The sequence below is a fragment of the Eptatretus burgeri genome, chromosome 2, assembly GCF_056783735.1.
Source record: "Eptatretus burgeri isolate ZD-2024b chromosome 2, Ebu_testis_v1, whole genome shotgun sequence".
Taxonomy (NCBI): domain Eukaryota; kingdom Metazoa; phylum Chordata; class Myxini; order Myxiniformes; family Myxinidae; genus Eptatretus; species Eptatretus burgeri.
In genome coordinates, this window is record NC_140962.1 from 43,652,137 (window position 1) to 43,677,661 (window position 25,525).

General features: G+C 40.2%; 1 protein-coding gene across 2 annotated transcripts in view; it reads left to right on the forward strand.

The window, feature by feature from the left end:
* Window positions 1–25,525, forward strand: part of ISCA1 (iron-sulfur cluster assembly 1) — a 55,313-nt gene that overhangs the window by 19,226 nt on the left and 10,562 nt on the right. For both annotated transcript variants that reach the window (XM_085869158.1, XM_085869159.1), the window contains one exon: window positions 13,210–13,315. In XM_085869158.1, the coding sequence (XP_085725284.1) occupies window positions 13,210–13,315 (106 nt within the window). The remainder of the gene's footprint in view (window positions 1–13,209; window positions 13,316–25,525) is intronic.

Sequence of the window (25,525 nt, forward strand, 5' to 3'; positions counted from 1 at the left end):
ATATTTCATTACTATTTTTTTTCATTATATTACATACTATTTTTTCATTAATTCATATTCATATTTCATTCATATTATATTTCATATTATATATTTCATTTCTTTCCATATTATTATTTCATATTATATTTTTTTCTCACATATTTTCATATATTATATCATTCATATATTATACATTTATTATATTTTTCATTAATTACACTTATTTTTTCATTATTTTTTTCATCATTTTTTTACATTAATATATTTTTTCTCACATTATATTTTTTTCACATATTTCATTAATTATACACATACATTTTTCATCATATTTTTTTCATATTTACACACATACACACATATCATTTTTCACACACATTACATTTTTTCATTACTTTTTTCCACATATTTTTCATATTCTTTCATAATTTTTATCATAATTTTTCATATCATATTTTTCATATTTCTTCTTTCATTTCCTTCCTCTTCACATTCATTTTCATAATTTTTCATGTTTCATTCTTTCCATTTTTCATCCATCTTCATACTCTTCATTAATTTTCTCATAATTTTTCATATACTTCATATCATTTTCATATTTTTCATATTTTTTCTCATTTTCATTTCATTTTTCATTTTTTCATTTTTTCATTTTTCATATTTTTTCATATTTTTCTCATTTTTTTCATTATTTTCATATTTTATATTTTTTCATTATATCATTTTTCATATTTTTCATTATTCATTTATATTATATTTCATATTTTTTCATATTTTTTCATTTTTGTTCATATTTTTTTATATTTTTCATTTTTTTCATATTTTTTCATATTATATTTTTCATATTTTATATTTCATTATTTTTCATATTTCATATTTATTTTTCATTATATTTATTATATTTATTATATTTTCATTTATATTTTTCATTATATTTTCATTATATTTATTTTTTTCATTAATATTTTTTTCATTTTTTCATATTTTTTCCTCATAATTTTCCTACATTTTTCTTCATTACTTCTTCATATTTTTCATTTTTACTCATTTCCTTCCTCATAATACTCTTCATACTCTTCATATTTCCTTCATATTCTCTTCATTTTTCATATCCATCTTCATTTTCCATATCATTTTCCATCATCTTCATACTCTCATAATTTTCATAATTTCTTCCATATTTCTCACATATTTTCATTCTCATATTTTTCATTTTTCATAATTTTTCCTTTATATTTTTCATAATTTTTCATATTTCCATATTACTCTTCATATTTTTCATATTTTCATTTTTTTCATTTTTTCATTTTTTCATATCTTTCTTCATATTTTCCTTCATTTTTCATATTTTCATAATTTTTCATATCTTCTCATTATCTTCATATTTCCTTCATTAATTTTCATATTATCATTTCATTTTTTCCATTATACATATATTTTTTTATTATTCATTATATTTTTTATTATATTATATTTTTCATTATACATATTTCATATTACATATCATTTCTCATATTTTACTCTATATTATCATTTTTTCTTCATTATTTATATCTTCATACCTTATCTTCATTTTATTCATTACTCTTCATTAGTTTTCTCATATTTATATTACTCTTCATACTCTTCATTAACTTTTCACTCATATTTCATTTTTCTTTCATACATTTTTTTCATATCATATATTCATATTTTTTTTCATTATATTCTTCATTTTTCATTATATTCATATTTTTCATATATTCATATTTATATTTATATTTCATTTTTCATTTTCATTCATTTATATTATCATTTTTCATATTTTTCATATTTATATCTTCCATATTTTTTTCATATTTTTCATATTTTCATATTTTTTCATATTTTTCATATTTTTCATTTTTCATATTTTTTCATTATTATATTTGTTTCATTACATTACATTTTTCATATATTTTTCATTACTCATTTTTTTCATAATTTTTTTCATATTTTCATATTAATTTTTCATATTTATATCTTTCATTATTTTTCATATATTCTTCATATTTCTTCACGATTTTATTACTTCATGGTTTTTTCATATTTTTCCTCACATTACAATTTTCCACATCATTACACATTTTCATAATTTTTCACATTCATATTTCTCTCATATCTTCATAATTCATACCTTCTCAATTTCATTTCCTTCACATTTTTCATTTTCCTCATCATTTTCTCATTTTTCATTAATTTCATATTTTTACCTCATATCTCTTCTTCATATTTTTCATTTCATTTTTCATTTTCTCTCATATTTTTTCCCATTTCATTATATTTCTTCTTCATATCATTCATTCATATTTTTCATATTAATATTTCATATTCATTTTTCATTTTCATATTTTTCATTATTTTCATTTTTCATTATCATTATTATAATCATATTTTTCATTATTTATTATATTTTCATATTCATATATTTATATTCCTCATACTCTCATATATATTCATTATATTATATTATTATATTTCATATTATTTTCTTATAATATTTTACCACAATCACATATATTCACATTTTACACAATGATATTATATTTATATTATATATATTTTTTCATTACATATTCATTTTTTCATTTCATTCATCATTTCTATCATATTCATCATTTTTTCATATTTTTTTATATTTTTCTATTTTTCATTTTTTCATATTTTTCATTTTTTCATAATTTTTACCTTCCATTTTTTTCATTATATTATTCATATTTTATATTATATTTCATCTTTATACATATTTCCCATTTGCCATTATATTTCATATTATATTTTTCTTTACATCATTTATATTATATTATATTTTTTCATATTATTATATTTTCATATATATCATATTTTTTCATATTATATTATATTTTCATTATATTATATTATATATATTTATATCTCATTATATTATTCATTATATTATTAATTATAGATATTTCCTCATTATATTTATATATTTTTCATTACATTATATTTTTCATTATATTTTTTTCAGATATCATATTATTTTTTCATATTTTTCATATTACTCATTTTTCATTTCATTTTTTCATTACTCATTTTTTCATTATATCTTCATTTATTTTCATATCTTTCCATTACTAATTATCTTCATAATTTTTTCATATTCTTTCATATTTTTCACATATTTTTCATTCATTTTTTCATTTTTCATTTCCTTCATCATATTTTTCATATTTTTCATATTTTTCTCATTATCTTTCATATTTCCTTCATATAATTTCATTTTTCATAATTTTTTCATATTTTCCCTCATATTTTCTTCATTTTCTCATATTTTTCATTTTCTCATTTACTTCATCTTCATATTTTCTCATAATTTCATATTATTTCTTCATTTTCTTCATATCTTCATATCTTTCATATTTCTTCATATTTCATTTTTTCATTTTTCATATTTTTCATATTTTTCCATATTTTTCATTTTTCATTTTCATACTCTTTCATTACTTTTTCATATTCTCTTTTTCATTTCATTCATTTTCATTCATTTTTTCATATTTATTCATTAATTTCATTTTCATCTTTCATATTTTCATTTTTTCATATTTTTCTCATATTTTTCATATTTTTTCTCATATTTTTCATATTTTTCATATTTTTCATATTTTTCATTTTTCATATTTTTCATATTTCATATTTTTCATATTTTTCATATTTTCATATTTTTCATTTTTCATATTTCATATTATTTATTCATATTTTTTCATATTTCATATTATATTTTTTTTATTCATATTATTTTTCATTATATTATATTTTTTCATTTTTTTCATATTTATTTTTTCATATTATATTTTTCATTATATTATATTATTATATTTTATTATATTATATTTTTCATTATATTATATTATTATATTATATTATATTATATTTATATTATATCATATATTTCATTTTTCATATTATATTATTCATATTACACACATATCATATGCTTCATATCATATTTTTCATATCATTATTCATTATCATTATATTATTACATAATATATTTTTTACATTATTAATTATTACTCATATTCATTATTACATATTCATATCCTCTCCATTATTATTTCCACTTCCTTCATATTTCATTTATATTTTTCATATTATATTACATTACTTCATTTTTATATATTTTCGTTTCATTTCATTATTCATTTTTTCATATTTTTTCATATTTTTCATAATTTTTCACTCTTTATTCATATTTTTTCATATTTCTTCATTTTTCATTAATTTTCATATTTTTTCATACATTTTTTCATTTTTTTCATTTCTTCATATTTTTCCTCATATTTTATATTTCATATTTACATTTTCTTCATATTTCATATATTCTTCATTTTTCATTATATTTTTCATAATATATTTTTCATTATATTTTTCATTATATTTTTCATTTACATATTTTCCATTATTATACATATTTCTTCATTATTTATTTTTCATACTCTTCATACTCTTCATATTTCATACTCTTCATACTTTATTTCATTATATTTTTCATTATATTTTTCATATTTATATTCATATTATATTTCTCATATTATATTTTTTTCATATATTATATATTTCTTCATTATATTTCTTCATTATATTTTCTATTTATTTATTACATTATATCATTTTTTTTCTTATATTATATTTTTTCATTATTCATTATATTATTTCTTATGACATTTATTCATTATTTTTCATTATATTACATTTTTTCATATTATATTCATATTTTTCATTTATTATATTATTTTCCTTTCATTATAATATTATTTTTCTTTCATATTATATTTCTTCATATTATTTTTCATTATTATTTTCATTATATTATTTTTTTTATATTATATTATTTTCTTTCTTCTTCTTCATATTATTATTTTTCTTTCATATATATTATTTTTTCATTATATTATATTATTTTCTTATATGCATTATTTTTTTCATTGCATTATATTTTTTTTATATTTATATTATTTTTCTATCATTATATTTTTTCATTATCATTTTTTTTATATTTTTTCTATATTATCATTTTTCATCCATATATTTTTTCTCATATTTTTCATATTCTTTTTTCATATTTTCATATTTTCTCATTTTTCATAATTTTTCATTTTTCATATTTTTCATATTTTTACTCATTTTTCATTTACTTTCATATTTCTTCATATTTTTCTCTCATATTTTTTCATATTTCTTCATATTTCATTTTTCATTAATTTTTCATATCTTTCAATTTTCCTTCATATTTTTCATATTTTTCCTTCATTTTTGCCTCATAATTTTACTCATTTTTCCTTCATCATTTTCATATTTCATTTTCTCATTTTTTTCATTTTTCATATCTTTTCATTAATTTTATTCATATTTTTCATATTTCATATTATATCATATATTATATCTATTATTATATTTTCATTATATTAATATTTTCTTCATATTATATTTTTTTCATTATATTATATTTTCATATCATTATATTATCATTATATTTTTTCATTTCTTCACATATCATTATATTATATTATATTATTTTGCATTATATTATCTTATTTATATTAATATAATTATATTTCATACCACATCATTACTCATTTCCTCATATTATTATACATATTATATTTCCCCTCATATCATATTTTCATTATCTTATTTCATATTACATTATTTTACTCATTACTTCATTATCATTCATTATCTTATATTAATTTTTTCACATTACCTTTCCATTATCATTATCATTTCATCTTCATTATCAATATTATTTCATTAATTTTATTTCATATATATCTTTATCATTATTTTTCATTTCCTTCATTAATTATATTTTTTCATATTTCATTCCTCATTAATTTTGACTATATTTTCATTTTTTTCATCTTTTCATATTTTTTCACATTACAATTTTTCATATTTTCTCATATTTTTCATATTTTTTCTTCATATTTTTCATTTTTCATATTTTTCATATTTTTCATATTTTTCATATTTTTTCATATCATTTTTTCATTTTTTCTCACTTCATTTTTCATATTTTTCATTTTCTCATATATTTTTTCATTTTTTCATATTATATTTTTTTCATTTTTTCATTATATTTTTCATAATATATTTTCATTATATTTTTCATTATTATATTATTTCATTACATTACATTATATATTTTTCTTTATATTATATTATATTTTTCATATTATATTTTTTTTCATTATATTATATCGCTTCATTATATTATATTTTTCATATTATATTCATATTTTTCATTATCATTATATTATTTCATTTTATATTTATTATTATTATTTTTCATATTATATTACATTTATTCTTTCATATTATATTATTATCTTCTTCATTATCATGTTATTATTTTTTCCTCTCATTTATTATTTTTCATATATTATTTTCATTACTTTTCTTTATAATTCATATCATTTTTTCATTTACTCATTATTCTCCTTCCATATTATTCTTTTTCATTATCTATTTCTTCATAATTTATTTTTTTCCATATCATATTATATTATTTTTCTTCATTATATTATTTTTCATATAATATTATTTTTTTCTTATTATTATCTTCTTCATAATATTATTTTTCCATAATATTATTTTTTTCATTTCATTATTCATTTTCATTCATTTTTTCTTCATTTATATTTTTCATTATATTTTCTCACATTATATTTTTCATTATATTTTTTCAAAGAGACATATTTTTCATTATTTTTCATATTATATTTTTCATAATATTTTTCATATTATATTTTTCTCATTAATATATTTTTCATTAATCCTTATCGTTTTTCGCTATTTTTCTTATAATTTTCTCGCTCTTTAAGGGGCCGCATTTTTCATTATATTTTCAAGGGCTCAGTTTAATGCTTCATTATCGTTTTCTCGCGTCGCGTATTTTTCCTCGCGTTTCGCTTTCTCTCGCGCTTCTTTTCTCGCGCTCAGCTTCTCTTCTCTCTCTCTCTCGCTTTTCTCTCTCTCGGCTCTCTCTCTCTCGCTCTCTCTCGCTCTCTCTCGCTCTCTCTCTCGCTCTCTCTCTCTCGCTCTCTCTCTCGCTCTCTCTCTCTCGCTCTCTCTCGCTCTCTCGCTCTCTCTCTCTCTCTCTCTCTCTCTCTCTCTCTCTCTCTCTCTCTCTCTCTCGCTCTCTCTCTCTCTCTCTCTCTCTCTCTCTCTCTCTCTCTCTCTCTCCCTCGTGTTCTCTCCCTCTCAAAGAGGTACAGTCACTCAAACTCTTGGGTATCACTCTCAGCCATGATCTCTCTTGGGCAATCCACATTTCAAAATTGGCCTCCAAAGCCAGATGCTGACTGGGCATCCTCTGTCGTGCAAAGTCCTTCCTTTGCACACCTGAGCTCGTATCCACATACAAGGCTTTAATTTGCAGCCCGATGGAGTTCTGCTTTCCCCTCTGGGCTGGCTACCCTGCCTCACATCTTGCTCAACTTGACACGATGGAAACGATGACGTTCAATCGCATTGGAATCTTTCGCCATTGCCAACAGGTCGATGGTCTGTCTGTCTTTTTCCACCTCATTTCGAGACTTGCGTCCTTTGCCCTCTCTGTCCTTTGGCCCACCCCCACACAGATATCTACAGGATGCATGCAGTCCACCAGCAACCCCCTCCGAGTGAAATTGCCTAAACCCAGAATCACTGCTCACCGCCACTCATTTATGCTTCATGTTGTTTTTTTTTTGTTTTTTTTTTTGTTTTTTTCGGAAACACGTTCCATACTCTTCAATCTCATTCTCCCCTCCATGTCTTTAAAACAGCAGTTAACCACCATCTCATATCTTCCCCCTTCCAAAACCATGATCCTTTCTAACCCCATTAATCTGCCCCAAACCCACCTTCTTCAAATTCCCTGTTTTTCTTCCTGAAAAGTCCCTGTAGTGTCCATCTTGTTTATCCCGTGTAGCCCGCCCCATCCCTCTTCCTTCCACAGATCTCTTAATGTCCCTGTTCCCTACTGTTGTGCATCCTTCTCACTCTCTTGTCTCTCTTGTCTCACCCTCTCTTGTCTCCTGCTCCCTTTGTTGTATGTTCTGTGTGTTAGCTCTTATTCAAGCCTCAACACAGTGTACAAAACACTTCAGGGAGACGATCCTTTTTTCCCATTGAAACAAGGGCCGACATTCGCGGATTTGACATTTATGGCCCTGTTCTTCATGTATTCGTGGTTTTTTGCAGGAGTATTCATGGTTTTCAGTGTGATTTTTGATTTTCCCTTATGAATTGCGAACCACCGGGAACCTATCACCCTTTATCCCATTGAAACAATGCCCTGGCTTTCGCAATTTCGACATTCACGGCATCAACATTCGTGGCATTTTAAATAAACTTATCCCCCGTGAATGGCTTGGGACATTGGGGTCCTGAATCAAGCCCCTGTCAACCGATGAATTAACACCAGGTGGGGTTGACTCAGACTGTCTTCCTTCTGAGATCGGCAAAATGAGTACCAGTGTACTGGGGTAGTAAACATTCAGGTTAACCTGCGTCAGACTGGCGACCTGTCTCGGACTGTACTCCTTACCAATGAAACTGCCTTGGCAGCCCGATGTACCATTTACAGCACGAAAGTAATGCTGTGTACATACATACATACATACATACATATACATGAAGCTCTTTCGAACCACTGACTCACTGACTGATATTGAGGATCAGTGCCTCCCGGGTGATGTAGCAAGCTGAAATTTTGCGTGCCGATGGACATTGAAGCCAGCACACCAAAAAAAAAAATCTTAGAATCCTTGGACAACGTCCATAAATGGAAAAAAATGCAGGTGAGAGACCCGAGGCAATGGGGAAGCATGGTAATTTTGTGTGCCGATGGACATCGGAGCTGATACACCAGGAAAAATCATAGAACCCTCACAAAGCATATGTAAAAGAAAATATAAATAAATAAATGGAAAATCAAATCCAGGCGAGCGACCCGAGACAATGGGGAAGCACGGTTCGTATGCTTACACATTGTGTACATTTTCGATACGACGGCAGGAAATGGAGTTAAATTGAAGAAGAAGAATCTCGTGAGAGCGAGAGGCCATGTAGGATGGTGAAGCTTTACGAAGTACCAGTGCTGCTCAGCTCTTTTGGCTTCCTTTCGTTCTCTTCGTTCTTCCTGGTTCTCTTCGTTTTCGCTCATTTCTATCAGCGGTTCCTAACTTGCTTCCCACAGATTACTCGCGTCGACCAAACAAACTTTCTTACTTTGCAGGCCTTTGTATTCGACCCAGGTTTCGAGGAACATTCGCTGCATCTCGGTGGAATCACCACAGACGAACTTTCCTCTTTCCTGGACTTGGTATTTTCATCAGTTGAAAATCAACATTTCGTGACGCGTTTCCTGCTGGGATTTTTGACCCGGATTCCGAGGAGCATTGGCCACATGCATTTTGGTTTAACTTTCACCATTACTCCCGTCGCTATGTTGGCTGAGCATAATGCTGACTGGGAGACTGTCAGCTTTCATCGGGAGGATGAATGACAAAGGTCAACCTTCCGATGATCTGCGGCTGGATCAAGTTGTGGGAGGAGATGCCGTTGGACATCAAGTGAGCATTTCTGAATTGCTACATCTTCAACAACATGGACGGCACAGAGGATGACATAATTCGGAAGGAGGAGGCTGCAAATGGCGGTGACAGTGATGTGGACTTTCTCTACCCTGATTCGGTCAAGGAGTTATGTGCCGTCTTCAACGACGAAAGCATTGACGAGGATTTCCTCGGGTTTAGCTGAAAAGATTCATCAAACCCATACGGCCCTTTGAGGGCCACAAATCCACAAGAAATATGTATGATACCGCTATTAATCCCTTTTCTTCCTTTTTCTGGAAACAAAAAGAATCCTCTTTCAAATATTAAAAAAACATGAAAAACAAAAATTTCTTGGTTTCCTATCCTCTCTCTTCAACTTCTTGAAAATGAGAATAAGACTGTTACACGAAATTAAGTGGACATGGGAGTAAGCATGTTGATACCTCTGTCACTTTGTTCCATGCAAAGTCAATGTACAAATGTATTTAGATCTAGATCAGAATATAAAATGATCAATATATTCATATTGTTACGGTTCTAGGAACCATATGCATACAAACATACAGTTGTCCCGAAGTTAGTTATGCCATAAGTATGTGTTGTATGCCATAAGTATGCCGAAGCTAACCCTACCCTGTGTGTAGTGGGAAAGCAAAAGGGGTGCGATGCGATGTTTTTTTAGTTAGATTAATAAATCGTTATATCCCGTCCATTACGATCCACGGTACCATAGTGCTTGCAGCCCTCGGTTCGCTGGCCACAGCGCACCATTGTCCATCTGCTGTCTCCGGAGCCTTGTTTTTCAGAGGCAGAATCTTCATGTCCGCAGTTCCTTTTCGGCTTCCCCAAGCGTTCCAATTCAATCTTGGCTGTACCACCGTCCACCTTCCTCAAACATGCGCGGAGTGGGCGGGCTTTCCCAGACTGGCCGAAATCCCACCCAGAAAGGGCGCACCCCATGAAGGCCCTGTCCAATCAGGGCGGATGGTGATGTCAGCTTCGCCAAGGCCCCTCCCCACCCAGGGGGATCTATAAATTACGACACAATCCTCAGAGTCGAGTGAGAGAGTCGGAGAGTTCGTTGTCGAGAGAGAGTTCGGTGGGTTTGTTGGCTGGTTGCAAAGAAGGAAGGAAGGTCGTTAGTTGAGTTGGTCCCTTGGTTGTTGGGTGAAGAAGGAAGGTCATGATCACGGAGTGCCTGCCCACGTCTCGCCTCGGTGGCCCATCTGTTGTGCTGGTCCGAGTACACCCGACCTTGACCGGGTCTCTCGTTGGGTCCTGTCTGCTGCCCCGTTCTACTTTGGACTCCTCGCTCTCCACCCAGGCTCCTTCGCAGACACGGTCTCCACATGTGCGGCTGTGGGCTGAGCTGCACAACATCTGTCGGGTGCCGCTCCACGGAGCATCCCTTTCTTGGAGCGTTCAGGTACCAAAAGAACTGCGACCTCAGCTCCCTCCCTCCGTGGCTGCAAAAGTCCTTTGCCATTCACCTGGGTTTATTTTGTCTGAGTGTGTGGTGCCTGTCCTTTAAGTGGAATTGTATAAGTTATTTGATCATTGTAAATCTTGCTGTATTATTCTCACGTAAGTCTGCACTGTGTCCGCTTTTATAAGTTGCTGTAAATTTTTCTCTCTCTCTCTCTCTCTCTCTCTCTCTCTCTCTCTCTCTCTCTCTCTCTCTCTCTCTCTCTCTCTCTCTCTCTCTCTCTCTCTCTCTCTCTCTCTCTCTCTCTCTCTCTCTCTCTCTCTCTCTCTCTCTTCCTTCTCTCTTCCTTCTCTCTTCCTTCTCTCTTCCTTCTCTCTTCCTTCTCTCTTCCTTCTCTCTTCCTTCTCTCTTCCTTCTCTCTTCCTTCTCTCTTCCTTCTCTCTTCCTTCTCTCTTCCTTCTCTCTTCCTTCTCTCTTCCTTCTCTCTTCCTTCTCTCTTCCTTCTCTCTTCCTTCTCTCTTCCTTCTCTCTTCCTTCTCTCTTCCTTCTCTCTTCCTTCTCTCTTCCTTCTCTCTTCCTTCTCTCTTCCTTCTCTCTTCCTTCTCTCTTCCTTCTCTCTTCCTTCTCTCTTCCTTCTCTCTTCCTTCTCTCTTCCTTCTCTCTTCCTTCTCTCTCTTCCTTCTCTCTTCCTTCTCTCTTCCTTCTCTCTTCCTTCTCTCTTCCTTCTCTCTTCCTTCTCTCTTCCTTCTCTCTTCCTTCTCTCTTCCTTCTCTCTTCCTTCTCTCTTCCTTCTCTCTTCCTTCTCTCTTCCTTCTCTCTTCCTTCTCTCTTCCTTCTCTCTTCCTTCTCTCTTCCTTCTCTCTTCCTTCTCTCTTCCTTCTCTCTTCCTTCTCTCTTCCTTCTCTCTTCCTTCTCTCTTCCTTCTCTTCTTCCTTCTCTTCTTCCTTCTCTCTTCCTTCTCTTTTCCTTCTCTTCTCCTTCTCTTCTCCTTCTCTTCTCCTTCTCTTCTCCTTCTCTTCTCCTTCTCTTCTCCTTCTCTTCTCCTTCTCTTCTCCTTCTCTTCTCCTTCTCTTCTCCTTTTCTCTCCTTCTCTCCTTCTCTCCTTCTCTCCTTCTTTCCCCTGCATAACCCACCAATCAACTTGTACCTGTACCACATGATTTTCCTTGCCTTAGTGTAAATAAATGATTGTAGAAATGTTCCCAGTTAGTTTTTGTCTTTTCCTTCATTGGTCCAGCATGGTTCGAATCTAAGTTTAGCCAGGTCTTTATCCCCAAAAATCTGTTCATTCTCGCCGGGTACGGCCTTGGCAGTTCTGCTCGGCTGCATCCGATCCGGAGTTGGTAGTTGGTAGAGTGATCCGGTTCAGGCAAGGCGTACCGAGGGCGTGGTTCCCCGGTAGTCGAAACCACGTGGCTAATTCGGTAAACTGATTACAGCTGGCAGGAAGGACCCTACGCTATGCAGTTGAGGTATTGGCGTCCTCGGTCAGTTAAGTGACCCGCCGCGTCACAGAAGTATCTGTGAGCGACGACCTCCAATTCCGGGATTCTGGTGGGAGACGACATAACTTCCCCCACCTCGTGGTCGTTCTCGCCACCAGACCCTGGCCCACAACAGTATATTTTGAGGGTGAAAAACATGGGTGCGGTTGACATGCCGGAAAAGTTAATTTTTTTAAGTTGTTTTTTTTTTTAGTGTGAAAAACGGGAGCTGTTTATACACCGGAAAATTGTGTGTGTGTGTGTGTCCATTATATTGTGTGTGTGTGTGTGTATATGTATATATATATATATATATATGTATATATATGTATATATATATGTGTATATATATATATATATATATATATATATATATATATATATATATATATATATATATATATATATATATATATATATATATATATATATATATATATATATATATTGGATTGTTGACAATTCCTGAAACCTGGGATCTCTGCATTTTGTGTTGGCCTGCAATGTTGATTTTCTGTAATTTATATAAAAGTACACTGACATCTCCAAATGTCTGCCTTCCCTGTGATTTGTGTATTAGCTCCACCATCAGTGTTAGATCACTGTTCAAGAAATTCTGGACTCTGTGCTTGCATTACACTTACCCTGACCAGTGCGTGTTCAAAAATGACCAATTAGTCATTGGCTTGCATTCCTGTTTTGCACATTTCTTTTTTTCATTCTTTCATTCCAGATTGGCCTGAAATTGGGAGTGAAAACACGTGGTTGTAATGGACTTTCATATACGCTAGATTATGCTACGACAAAGGGAAAGATGGATGAAGAGATCATACAAAATGGTGAGATTTGTTCGTCTTGATATTTATCTTTAAATTGCTCATATCTTTGCTGAGCTTAATGCGAAACCACATCACTTGTCAACAAAAGGTTATTGGAATCTTACATCCTCCAAACTGCAAACATTTAACCTGGTGTTGGCTTAGCGGTTAGGGTGGTGGCTTGGGATCCTTGGTTCCTGAGTTCAAGCCCCTTTTTTCTGCTGAATTAACACCAGGGGGTTGATTCAGCCTGTTATCCTTCCGAGGTCGGCGAAATGAGTACCAGTGTAGCAGCTAAAAAGCTGCACATGAAGGGAAAGGGGTATCGACGGATTTATTAAATTTGATATTGGTGTGGTGCAGGCATGATGAGCCGAATGGCCTCCTCCTGTGCAAAATTTCCTTGTAATTCATTGTAATATTGTCTCTGTCTGACCTTGGCCAACAATGTCAGCACAGGAAATTATTTTTACCTCACTGATATGACATTTGAGGCTTGAAGGTGTGCATCAGCTTGGATTCATTTCTGTAGTTCGAAAGGCAAATAAAATGTGACATTTATGTATTACTTTGCCTGTGTGAAATTAAGGTTGAAAGCACTTGTGAGTTTTTCATTTATTTCTTTTTCTTTTATCTTAAGAACATAAACACAAAGCAAAATATACATTCTCGCTGTGTTTCTTGCCAAGCTAACATATTGTGAGGAGGTATAGATCTGGGGAAGGGTATAAAATATATTCTCGAGTGTTGAAAGTTCCCAAGAGCACACTGAGCTCCATCATTAGGAAATGGAAAGAATATGGAACCACCCAGATTCTTCCTCGAGCTGGCCGTCCGACCAAACTGATCAACTGGGCAAAAAGGACCTTGGTCAGGGAGGTGAACAAGAGCCCAATTACCACTCTGACAGAACTACAGAGTTCCTTGGCTGAGATGGGAGAACCTGTTGGAAGGACAACAATCTCTATAGCACTTCACAAGTCTCGGCTTTCTGGTAGAGTGGCCAGAAGGAAGCCACTCCTGAGAAAAAGGTACATGACAGCACACCTGGAGTTTGCAAAAAGGCATGTGAAAGACTCAGACTCAGAGCATGAGGCAAAAGATTCTGTGGTCTGATGAGACAAAGATTAAACTCTGGCCTGAATGCAAAGCGCTATGTCTGGTGGAAACAGAGCACAGCTCATCACCCATCTAACACGATCACTACCGTAAAGCATGGTGGTAGCAGCATCATGCCATGGGAATGCCTTTCAATGGCAGAGACTGGGAGACTTGTAATGATAGAGGAAACAATGAATGCAGCCAAATTTAGGCAAATCCTTGAGGAGAACCTGTTTCAGAGTACAAAAGACCTTAGACTGGGGTGAAGAGTTACGTTCCAACAGGACAATGATCCCAAGCATACAGCCAAAGCAACATGGCTTCAGAACAAGAACGTGAAAGTCCTTGAGTGTCCCAGCCAAAGCCCAGACTTGAATTCCATTGAGAATCTGTGGAAAGACTTGGAGATTGTTGTTCACTGACACTCCTCATCCAACTCAACAAACTTGAGCAAATCTGCAAGGAAGAATGGAAGAAAATCTCCAAATTCAGATGTGCAAAACTGATACAGACATACCCAAGAAGCTGTAATCGCTGCCAAAGGTGCTTCCACAAAGTGTTGACTCAGGGGGTTGAATACTTATTGATGCAAGACATTTCAGCTTTTTATTTTTAATTAATTTATAATAAAATTCAAAAGACATGTTTTCACTTTGTCGATTATATAGGGTATTTTGTGTCGATCAGTGACAAAAAATCTCAATCTAATCCATTTTAAGTTCAGGCTGTAACACAACAAAATGTGACAAAAGTCAAGGAGTGTGAATACTTTCTGAAGGCACTGTACAGCAAACAATTTATCACAGTTATTGCAAAGGAGTGTGAATACTTTCTGAAGGCACTGTACGGCAAACAATTTATCAGTTATTTCAAATCCTGCCTTTTCGCTTGGCAACTAAGTTGTGCAATGGTTTATAGGTTACACCGATCCTTGCACTGTGGATTATTGTACGAATTGTTTCCGAAAGTCCTTCATTGTATAGCAACACATTGTCCAATCGTGTCTTACTCTTTTCGTTCTGCATTATTGGTTATTTTAGGATGGAGAGAATTTTTTTACCATAATCCATTTTTAGCAGTACCCCTCTTTCTAATTTTATTTCTTCACTTTTTTTTCATTGTTTGGAAGATGACATAATTCATTCCTGAGCTACCAGGGTCAAGGCAGCACTGTTTCTAGCTGGGTTGCATGAATTGTAATCCCGTAATATATGTTGCTACGGGTTGGTTTCCTGCATGCTGACTCTGTTGGTGAGCTGTCGGAGCCTTGGCAAACCTACATCCAAAAAGGCAAATTTCCACTCCTTTTCAACCTCTGTTGTTGTGAATCTATGCTGGGAAAGACTTGGCCAAGTTGCTGGCAAAGATGGTTTGCCATATCCCCATGCACAATGATGGTGTCATCACCATACCTATTCCAGGACCGTGGGAGCCAATTTCTTTGAACGCAAAGATCTTTTGTTCATCATCCTCCATAATGTGGATAGCTACAGCAGCATACATTAACAGTACCTGAAACTCTTTCAACAAACTGCTTTCCCTCCTTCACTGGGACATTATTTTGCAAAGAGTCGGTGAACTATCGCTGGCACCGGAGATTATCTTTTAGGAGCCTGGCAATCCTCCAAACCGCGTAGCCACCGCGTGGGAAATGCACAACAAAATGCTGCCAAATCGCTCATCGTGGTCACGTACGTGAGGTAATTTGCAGACCATCTTCAATGCCAGGAACCACGAACCGCCATAGTTTCTTTTCACGATCGAGATTGCCACACCACTCCTTCTAAGTTCCAGGTCCACAATCACCAAATGGTGCTGTCCTTCTCCTTGATCAGCCAACAAGGTGATTGCTGAGGCTCTGAGACAAGACCAAGAGACATGCTCTTCTTTTCCTTCTCTTCTCTTCAGAAAAGTACAAACGTCATGACCTCACCGAACAGTCTATGGCTGGCGTCTTATTTCAGTACGTGAATGAATTCACACCAGCACTAACAACGAGAATCGCACTGCCTTCTTGACCGTGTCGAGAAGCCAGAGAGGTCCTATCTGTCTTGACCGCAGTCTCCACACTATTCTCCTTCCACTTACGTCACATCGACCAATCAGCCTCAGGGGGCATGGCCTGCTGGTACGAAGCCTGGAAAGCAGGATTTTTGCTTGTTCGGAAACTTTCGGCTCTTGTTGTTGTTGTTGTTGTTGTTGTTGTTGTTGTTGTTGGAAGAACGTGGTTCCTTTTTATAGCCGGCTTTGTAAATGCAAAAGCGTAGGAAAAGGTCACAAGGACCAATCACATACTGGGAGAATTAGCCTTAAACCCTACCTCATGAACACAGCACCACCCCCCCCCCCAAGTCGTGACATGTAACAACTCAAGTTCACAGTTTTCCCGACTTGATGTACATCGAGATGTCTCCCACTCATCCACAAACCATGCTACACTATACAATCCTACCTTTATGATGAAATTCCTCCATCTACCCCCATAAACACATCTAATATATATATATATATATATATATATATATATATATATATATATATATATATATATATATATATATATATATATATATATATATATATATTGTTGCGAATTCGCGGCCGCCTCGCCCACCGGAACGGACAATTCAGTCGCGACCCTCCGGGAACTACCGCCCGGAGCCAGTCACGGGTGGGGGTTGAACCTCACCACAACTCAGTCCGCATTCTACCCACGCGAAATAGGGTCCGATCGCCGAATGGTCGATTTACCTAAGTACTCGCGCGAGTAGCGTACCAAGGAGTTGTAACACGCCACAGGCCGACTCCGGACACGAACCTCTTAAGCGGTTCATTCCGTATTACAAGGATAACCGAGCGGAGTTATCGTCGGCCTTGACGATTCCTATTAATTACCGAGATGTTGAAACCCACTACGAATCCCTTACGTGATGCAAGATGGAGATTCAATAAAAGGAAGGAGACGAAGCAAAGCGGGAAACAGTTCAACAAGCAATGCACATTTATTACGGAAACACGGAAGGCACGTATATTACAGTCAAGACAACATGCAACAAAAGCAAATGCAATACGACCGAATAAAAGGACAATTATTTACAACACTTATACAGTTCTACTTGTTGGGACTCGACGCCACATCACTCACACAAAAAGCAAAGGAAAGAAAGCCACCCTCACAGGCAAGGAAGCAGTCACGTCCGTGGACCAAATGTGTGTGGATCCTGGAAGAGCGGCTATGTCCACGAGACCGAGAAGGTCTTACCCGCGTCCTCGTGACGCGATGGCGGGCAAGCCGCAATGTTCGCGCAGCTGCGCCCCGACTCCGTGCCCCGGCGTGGTCGGCGAGCCCTCTCCGGCGTGCTCCGCGCAAGCAGTTTTGTTGGCACCACGTTTAGGGTGGGGGAGGAACGGGGCCCCCCGGCACTATCTCAGCGCGGATGGGGGTGGGGGAAATTGCTGATGCTCAGGGAGAGGGGAATGGTTGGCTGGCTTGGACCCCGCGACGAGACGAGCGACCCCCACACCGCAACCTCATTGCCGACCGCCGTCTTCACTTGACTCGAACTTGAACTCTTCACTTGCCCCGACCAGCCGCCTGCAACTCAACCGCGCGAACTTCCCGAGTCGCCTTATGCTCGCGTCTTTATATGCCGCAGGAAGAGCCTATATGCAAATTTCAGGATCAAAACGCGATTGGAGGCGGGGCCACGCCACCCTCTGATCAGCCATTGGTGCGGCAAAAAGGAAGCCTTCCTGATCCGAATTTCTCCCTGGGAAAGGCCGCCATTCGCGCTCGCGGCTCAATGCCTTCGGCACCAATCACCGAATGGGCCCTGGACAGCATGATGTTTGGTGTTGACTGGTGGTGTGGTCTGGTTGGAGAAGGAGATAGGCGAAGGTGGTGGGGGGTTTTCTGTGGTGGTTTGGTGGTTGGCGGGCATCGTTTGGGAATGGCGGTGAAGCGATGTTTGCGGGATGGAGTTGTGAAGGTAAAGGTAGTGGCTGTTTGCGTTGTTGGCGGCTTAATGGTCGAAAATAACAATAGAGAAAGAAAAATGGCTAACTCAAAGCGTCGCAGCCCAGATGAAGCACACATATTCCCTCTATACAACGGGTTTGGGCTAACCACACATGAACTTACCAATATATCTCACCTGAGGACTCTTTCTGGTGTAATGCGAATTTCCACAACCATAACACTGCCCTCTGCCCTTTTTACAGACTCGTCCCGAGTTGTCAAATTCTCATGTGCCATCATGTGTCGTTCTCCCCGAGTACGTTTTACCTTCGGATCCCTGAGTGCGACATTCAGTGTATTCGTGTCCCTGAAATAAATAACCTGTGGGCTGAGTAACTTACGAAACAAACCCACTCATTCAGACGGCTTAAATAAATTGCCGGCGCTAAGACATACATGCTGGGGGCGCACTCATATTTACAGTGCATCACACCTTAAGCTTACAAATTTTACACTAAACCATGGCCCAGGATCAATGGACTCTGCAAAGAGAAAAGCAGTTAGCAGGGAGCCAGGCTGCTCGCATGCAGTCTCTGGCTCAGGCAATGCAGGTGACAGGGAACGTGGCGGACTGCTCACACGCAGTCCAAGGCCTCCCCCTTTTGAAATGAAAGCAGTGAACCACAACGGTGCATGGGCTGCACGAACGCAGTCTCCGTGCCAGCTCAAGTGGCACACGCAATGAACACAACAGATGGATGGACGGATGGATGAATGCAAACACGGTGCACGGGCCGCCACTGCAGGCCCGTGTTGTAGCTGCCAACAGGGCAGTCCTTGCAAACTTGAACGACTATCCTGGCGCACATGGTAATGAACAGGGGGGGGGGGGGAAATCAAAACAGAACGGGGCAAAAGATGACGAAGGCAGTAGGCATGGGGCCAAGGCAAAGGCGGACAGGCAAGGCATGGCATGACAAGGCCGCTGTAGCGAAAACAGCCGGCAGTGAAGCTGACCGGCACAGGCCTTGTAATAAAAACAGCCGCAAACGATCGACCGGCACAGGCCTTGAAGCAAAAACAGCCAGCCGATGAAGTTGACCAGCCTTTGCCTTTCAGTGGAGGTTGGTGGAGGGAGTGCGGTGGTGCTGGCCACTCAGAAGGCGGGCTCGGACCTACCTACCCGTCTCCCTCCCAACCTATCGCCTTTGCCTGTCTCTGCCCATACCCACTCCCTTAATTTGTCAAAACCCAATTTAGCCCCAACTTATTTTTTTGTTTGTTTTTATTTTTATTTCTATACCTCCCACTATAAATCGTCCCCGAACCCCCTTTACTGTCTTTGTTCGGCTAACCTATCCTGTCATCTAGCCTACTCCCAACGCCTACGTTCCCTTCCCCGGGGGGAATAAGGGAGAGCTAGTGTCCTGCGTCGAGGCACAATGAAGCCTCAGGATGGCCTCCCCAGACTTCAGCGATCTTAACCCAAAGTGGGTCCAGCGGCCCACAGCGAGAGCGAAGGGATGGATGGTGCGGAGGGGTACACTTCCTATCTAGCCTATCCATTTAACTTTTGAACTACCCCGGGGCTTTCAACAAGCGCCTCTCGCTTAAACTATTGGTTCTATCAACCCAGATTCCCGTCGCTTGTGTTTGTGTCCTCGCAAATTTTGGGCCTCGCCCCCCAATTTTCCTTCCGTGCCCTCACACGGTCTCATGGTTGGGACGCGTGGCCCCCTTGGCAGGCACTACCCTCTGCCGATTCTCCAGTTATGGCACCCACGGGCACTACACTGCCTCCGAGCCTACCAGCTCCCTAAACACCGGGGAGTGCCCTCTATGGCGACTCCCCTGAAACGCTCACATGGTAGGCTGGCTTCCCGGGCCCCTTTCCGAGGGTCACCCGTGCCCACGACACTGCCCACGCGGCTAATGGCGCCCCGGGCCACTGCATCATGCGGGCGCACCTCTGCCCACTGCACTATCCCGGCCCCCCATGGGCCCTTGGCCTACCGCGGCCGACTAGCCCGGTGCCCGGGGTACCCACTCAGCGATACTCACCTTTCGCAGCCACGCTCCCAGCCCGTCAACAGGGCCCCTGCACCCCTCCAAAACAGGTTTCAAGCCTATCCTCACACCAACAGCAAAACGACTTCCATTTTGTCAATTTAACTAACCCACTAACTCACTTTATCCTGACCCCGGGGTCCCTTGGGCGGGAATCACTCCCCCCAATCACTCATCGCACCATGCATTCCTCATTCGCTCCATTCACACAGACCCGCTGGCCTCACTCACTCACCAAGCACATGATTCCACTTCACAACTCACAACTCACCGCTGAATCCTGCCATTCTGCTCACTACATCCCCGAACTAACTCGTGCTCCCACGTCGTCCCTTACACGCCAGCACGTTCCTTTTAACACTACGTAGCTAAGCTACGTCCCCTCTACACATTCAAAGTCTGTCTTTGTCTCCAGAATCCTGAATTCACAGGGGGGGGGGTTTCCATCCCTCCCTACTGGGCTCGTGAACTCGTTGCAAGGCTCTGGGAGCCTTGCGCTTCTGCGGGAGCGGCTGTTCCAGCACCGTCTCCTCCGGCAAGACATGTCCATGAGGGCGTAAGGTCGTCCTTGTAAGGTCTCAGGTGGTCCGCGTGGACTATCCGGGGAAGGGCCCATGGTCCCATTTTAATTTTCAGGACCACGTCACTGATTTGCGCCAGGACGACCCCCGGGCCCTGCAAAGGTGAGGTGAGCTTCGGGCATCTGCCTTTCCTCCGCCGGGGGTTGAAGAACCAAATCTTCGCCCCCGGTGGGTAATTGCTCACCTGGCTCCGGTGGTCGTACCTGCGCTTCATCTTTATGCCCGCCTGTTGGAGCTGGTAGCGTGCGAAGGCATGGATTTTCTCCATGCCTTCCTCCAACCGACGGGCATAGCCCTCCCCCGGGGGCCTATCAAGACGCTCAGGCGTCGGACCGCATAACAAATCGACGGGGCTTCTCAGCTCCCGTCCGTACATCAACAGCGCCGGACTACAAGCGGTGGACCCGTGCTGGGACGCACGATTAGGCCATCAGGAGGTACGGGAGATGTTCGTCCCAGTCCTCTTGGTTAGTGGCGGTGAAGAGGGCCAACTGTTGGACCAGGGTCCTGTTGAACCTCTTCACTATGCCATCAGACTGTGGTCTCAGGGGCGTTGTCCGTGTCTTTCGAATTTCCAGGAGCCTGCACACCTCTTTTAGTAACTCGCTCTCAAAATTTCGTCCCTGGTCCATGTGCAGCTCCTGCGGAATCCCATACCGGCATGTAAATCCTTCGACCAAGGCCTTTGCCACGACCCCTGCTTCCTGGTTGGGAAGGGCAAAGGCCTCCGGCCATTTGGTGAAATAGTCCATAATCACGAGGATGTACTTATTACCTTGGCGAGTGGGGGGCAGTGGTCCCAAAATGTCCATGGCCACTCGCTCAAGGGGGGCCCCAACCTGATGTAGTTGGAGTGGGGCCTTCATCCTCTGTGGCGGTCCCTTTTTCGTAGTACAGGCGTCGCATGCTCGACACCAGTTCTGTACATCGCGCCCCATGTTAACCCAATAGAACCGCCGGCGGAGCCAAGATTTTGTTTTGGTCCTGCCCAAATGGCCGCCAGCGCGGGTACCGTTCCACTGTTTCAAAATTTGGGTCGTCTACCCATCAGGAACTATCACCAGCCAAGATGTTTGTTCTGAAGGAATCTCCACCCACTTGCGATATAATATGTTGTCCCTCATTTCTGGGGTCCTCCACTGAGCCCAGTATGCTTTTGTTCGTGCTCCGAGGGGGGCGATCTCCTCCCCACTGGGCCTCCTGTTTTCCTGGACCCATTTGTACACTGGCCCTATCACGGGGTCTTCCCGCTGGGCCGTGCTCCACGCCAATCCACCAAATTCCTCTCCCGCAGTTAGTGGCAAAGTTGGGCCTACCACCCGGGCCGCACGGACTGGGAGTTTCGGGGAGGTGTCTGCCAATTGGTCCCTCTCCTCATGTCTCGTGCAATATCGGCAGTTTTCTCCCAGACACGGGCGTCGAGAGAGTGCGTCGGCATTCCCATGAGCCTTACCGACTCTATGGGCCACACTGAAATCGTACTGCTGCAACTTTTCCAACCACCTTGCAATCTGGCCTTCCGGTTCCTTGAACCGTAAGAGTCATTGCAAGGAGGAATGGTCAGTTCGAACCAAAAAGTTCCTCCCGTACAAGTACGGGTGGAAATGGCTCACCGCAGATAGCATAGCCAATAGCTCCTTGCGAGTAACGCAATAATTTCGTTCGGGCCTACTCATGGCTCGACTGTAATACGCGATCACTCTTTCCACGCCCCCCTGTGTCTGAGACAAGACTGCTCCCAATCCTTCCTGTCTTGCATCCATGTCCAGGGTATACATCCCGTCATCGGTGGGGTATGCTAAAACGGGTGTGGATGTCAAACACCCCTTTAATTTGAGGAAGGCCTCCTGGCATTCCCCTGTCCAATTAAATCTCAACCCCTTCTCCGTCAACCGGTGAAGGAGCCTGGCTATCTCCGCAAAGTTTGCCACGAAGCGCCAGTAGTAGGAGCAAAGTCCCAAAAAGCCCCGTACCTGTTTGACAGTTGTAGGTACGGGCCACTCCTCTACCGCTGTAATTTTTCCGGGGTCGGTCTTCACCCCCTCACGGCCTATCACGTGTCCGAGATAGGCCACCTCTGCCGCGAACAAGTGCATTTCTCCGGGCTCACCTTTAGCCCTGCCTGCCTGAGGCGCCCAAACACCTGGTCCAAATTGGCTATCTCCTGGGTGAATGTTTTAGCGTGTACCAGGACGTCATCCAGATACACCAGGCATGATTGCCATGGCATGCCACCTAGTACACGCTCCATCAGTCTCTCAAAGGTGGCGGGGGCGTTACACAAACCGAACGGCATCACAGTGAACTGATACAGTCCCTTCCATGTGGAAAATGCCGTTTTCTCCTTCCCCATCTTATCCATCTCCACCTGCCATCCCAATACCCACTCTTGAGGTCCAAAGTTGAAAACCATTTAGAGCCTGAAACGGCGTCGAGGGTATCGTCAATTCTAGGCAGGGGATAGGAGTCTTTGAGTGTCACGTTGTTCAGCTGGCGATAGTCCACGCAGAAACGCGTGGTCCAATCCTTCTTTTTGACCAGCACAACCGGTGACATCCAAGGACTTCCCGAGGGCTCAATGACACCTGCATTGAGCATCTTTTCAACCTGTTCATCAGCCTCCTCTCTTTTGCTCCATGGGAGCCTTCGAGCAGGCTGACGGACAGGTCGGGCCCCATCGGTGTGGATCTGATGTTGCACCAGGCCCGTACGTCCAATATCCTCGGGTGACAAGGAGAAGATCCCCATGTGTTGGTCAACCAGTTTGTATAAGGCCTCCCGCTGGGCATCCTCCAAATCTACACTACTCCTATTTACCATCTCGCAAATGGGACCGGGCCAATTCCTAATCAAGTCTGGAGACTCCCTCTGGGGCTGGTCCGGCTCGACGTTATCATCCCTCAGCTCTGCGACCTCTTTTACTGGGGTGCAATCTGCCACCTTCGTGCCCCTCCTGATAGTGCGTGGTTCCGTGCTAACATTTATCACCCGAACGGGCACTACTGGCCCGTCGGTACTTACCAGGATGCAGCCCACGACTAAACCCGGGGTTGATTTCCCTGCTGGTAGTTCCGCCAGGCCGCAGGAGCCCTGCCACGTTGGGTGTGCTCGCCACCGGGCCGGGACCACCGCCTCGGCACCCGGGGGAATGACCACGGAGTCAGGAGCCTCCAGCTCCACTCTCTCATCCGTGCTCACGCCCCCTAACGGCAACTCCTCACCACCCAACTGCATGACCCCCCCCCCCCCGGCCCAAGTGGATCTTACAACCACCGGCCGTTAGCACATCCAACCCTATTAGACATGGGTCGCACACCTTCGCCACCCAAACCTCGATCCTTGTTTTCACGGTGCCAAATTTAAAAAACACGAAACCACGTCCTATGATGGGGGGCCGTTGCCCCGGTAGCTAGCTGCAAACTATGGTTTTGCAGACTGTGGATCTCATCATAACCGTCTACACTCGAATCAAGGACCACAGGGCTGATGATCGTGGCGCTTGCTCCTGTGTCCACAACGGCGTCTACTCCTACGCCGGCAACTTTGCACCGAATTGTTAAGCTACCATTGCCAATTTGGCCACAATTGATGACCTGTCGCAGTTCTGAGGGCTCTTCTCCGTCCGAGTCTGCCAAACGCGGCCCTACATGTTCAGCACTTAGTTTTCCGGGGGGTGATGGTTGGGCCTGGCTATCCCTATTGGCCCGGGGCGGAGTTGGTGGTCTGGGGGGCCGTGGTTCTTCCCTTCGCGGGGGCCTTTCCCTGCGCGGGGCGTTACACTCCCGTTGCAGGTGGTCCCTCGCGCCACAATTGTAACACCTCCTCTGGTAATGTGTTTGCCTCCGGTACGCCGAATTATACCCCCCTCCGTTCCGAATTGGAGTACCCCCTGATGGCCCATCCCCCGCCCTTCCCGGACCCAACCGCCTCGGTCCAGATCTTGCCAACCGGTTATCAACCGAGCTCTGGACCATGTTCACGATACTCGCACGGTCGCCCATGGTAGCCACCTTGGCTTTCCTCGCATCGTCGTTCACGGGGCCCACCTGCCAGACTGCTACCGCATGCCGCCCAGCCCCTCCAAACGGCGCTCTGGCTGCCTCCCAGCAGGCGGCGTTATCAGATGCCTTCTGGAGGTTCTCCGGGCGCCATACGGTCAGCATTGCCCCAACATCGGTGCCCCCTATTGCTCGGAGAAAATGGTCCAGGGCAATTTCCTCCCGGTACTCCGGCAGCATGTTGGCGTGCGCGATCCCCACCAAGCGGCGAATGTTATGTGCCAATTCTCCCAGTGGTTCCTGGGAGCATCGTTTGCGCCCGTTGAGCTGAGCTTTAACAAGCTCGCTCTGCTGGTCCATGCCAAATCGTTTTTTTAGGGCCGAATGGAGATCCTTCAGGGTCACCCCCTCGCTGGGTACCGTGGTCAGGACTTCCAAGGCCGCGCCACGCAGGGCCTCCGTGAGCTGTGCCACACCCTGCACCTCATTCCAGCCATTGCCTCTGGCCACACACCGGAACTGGGCC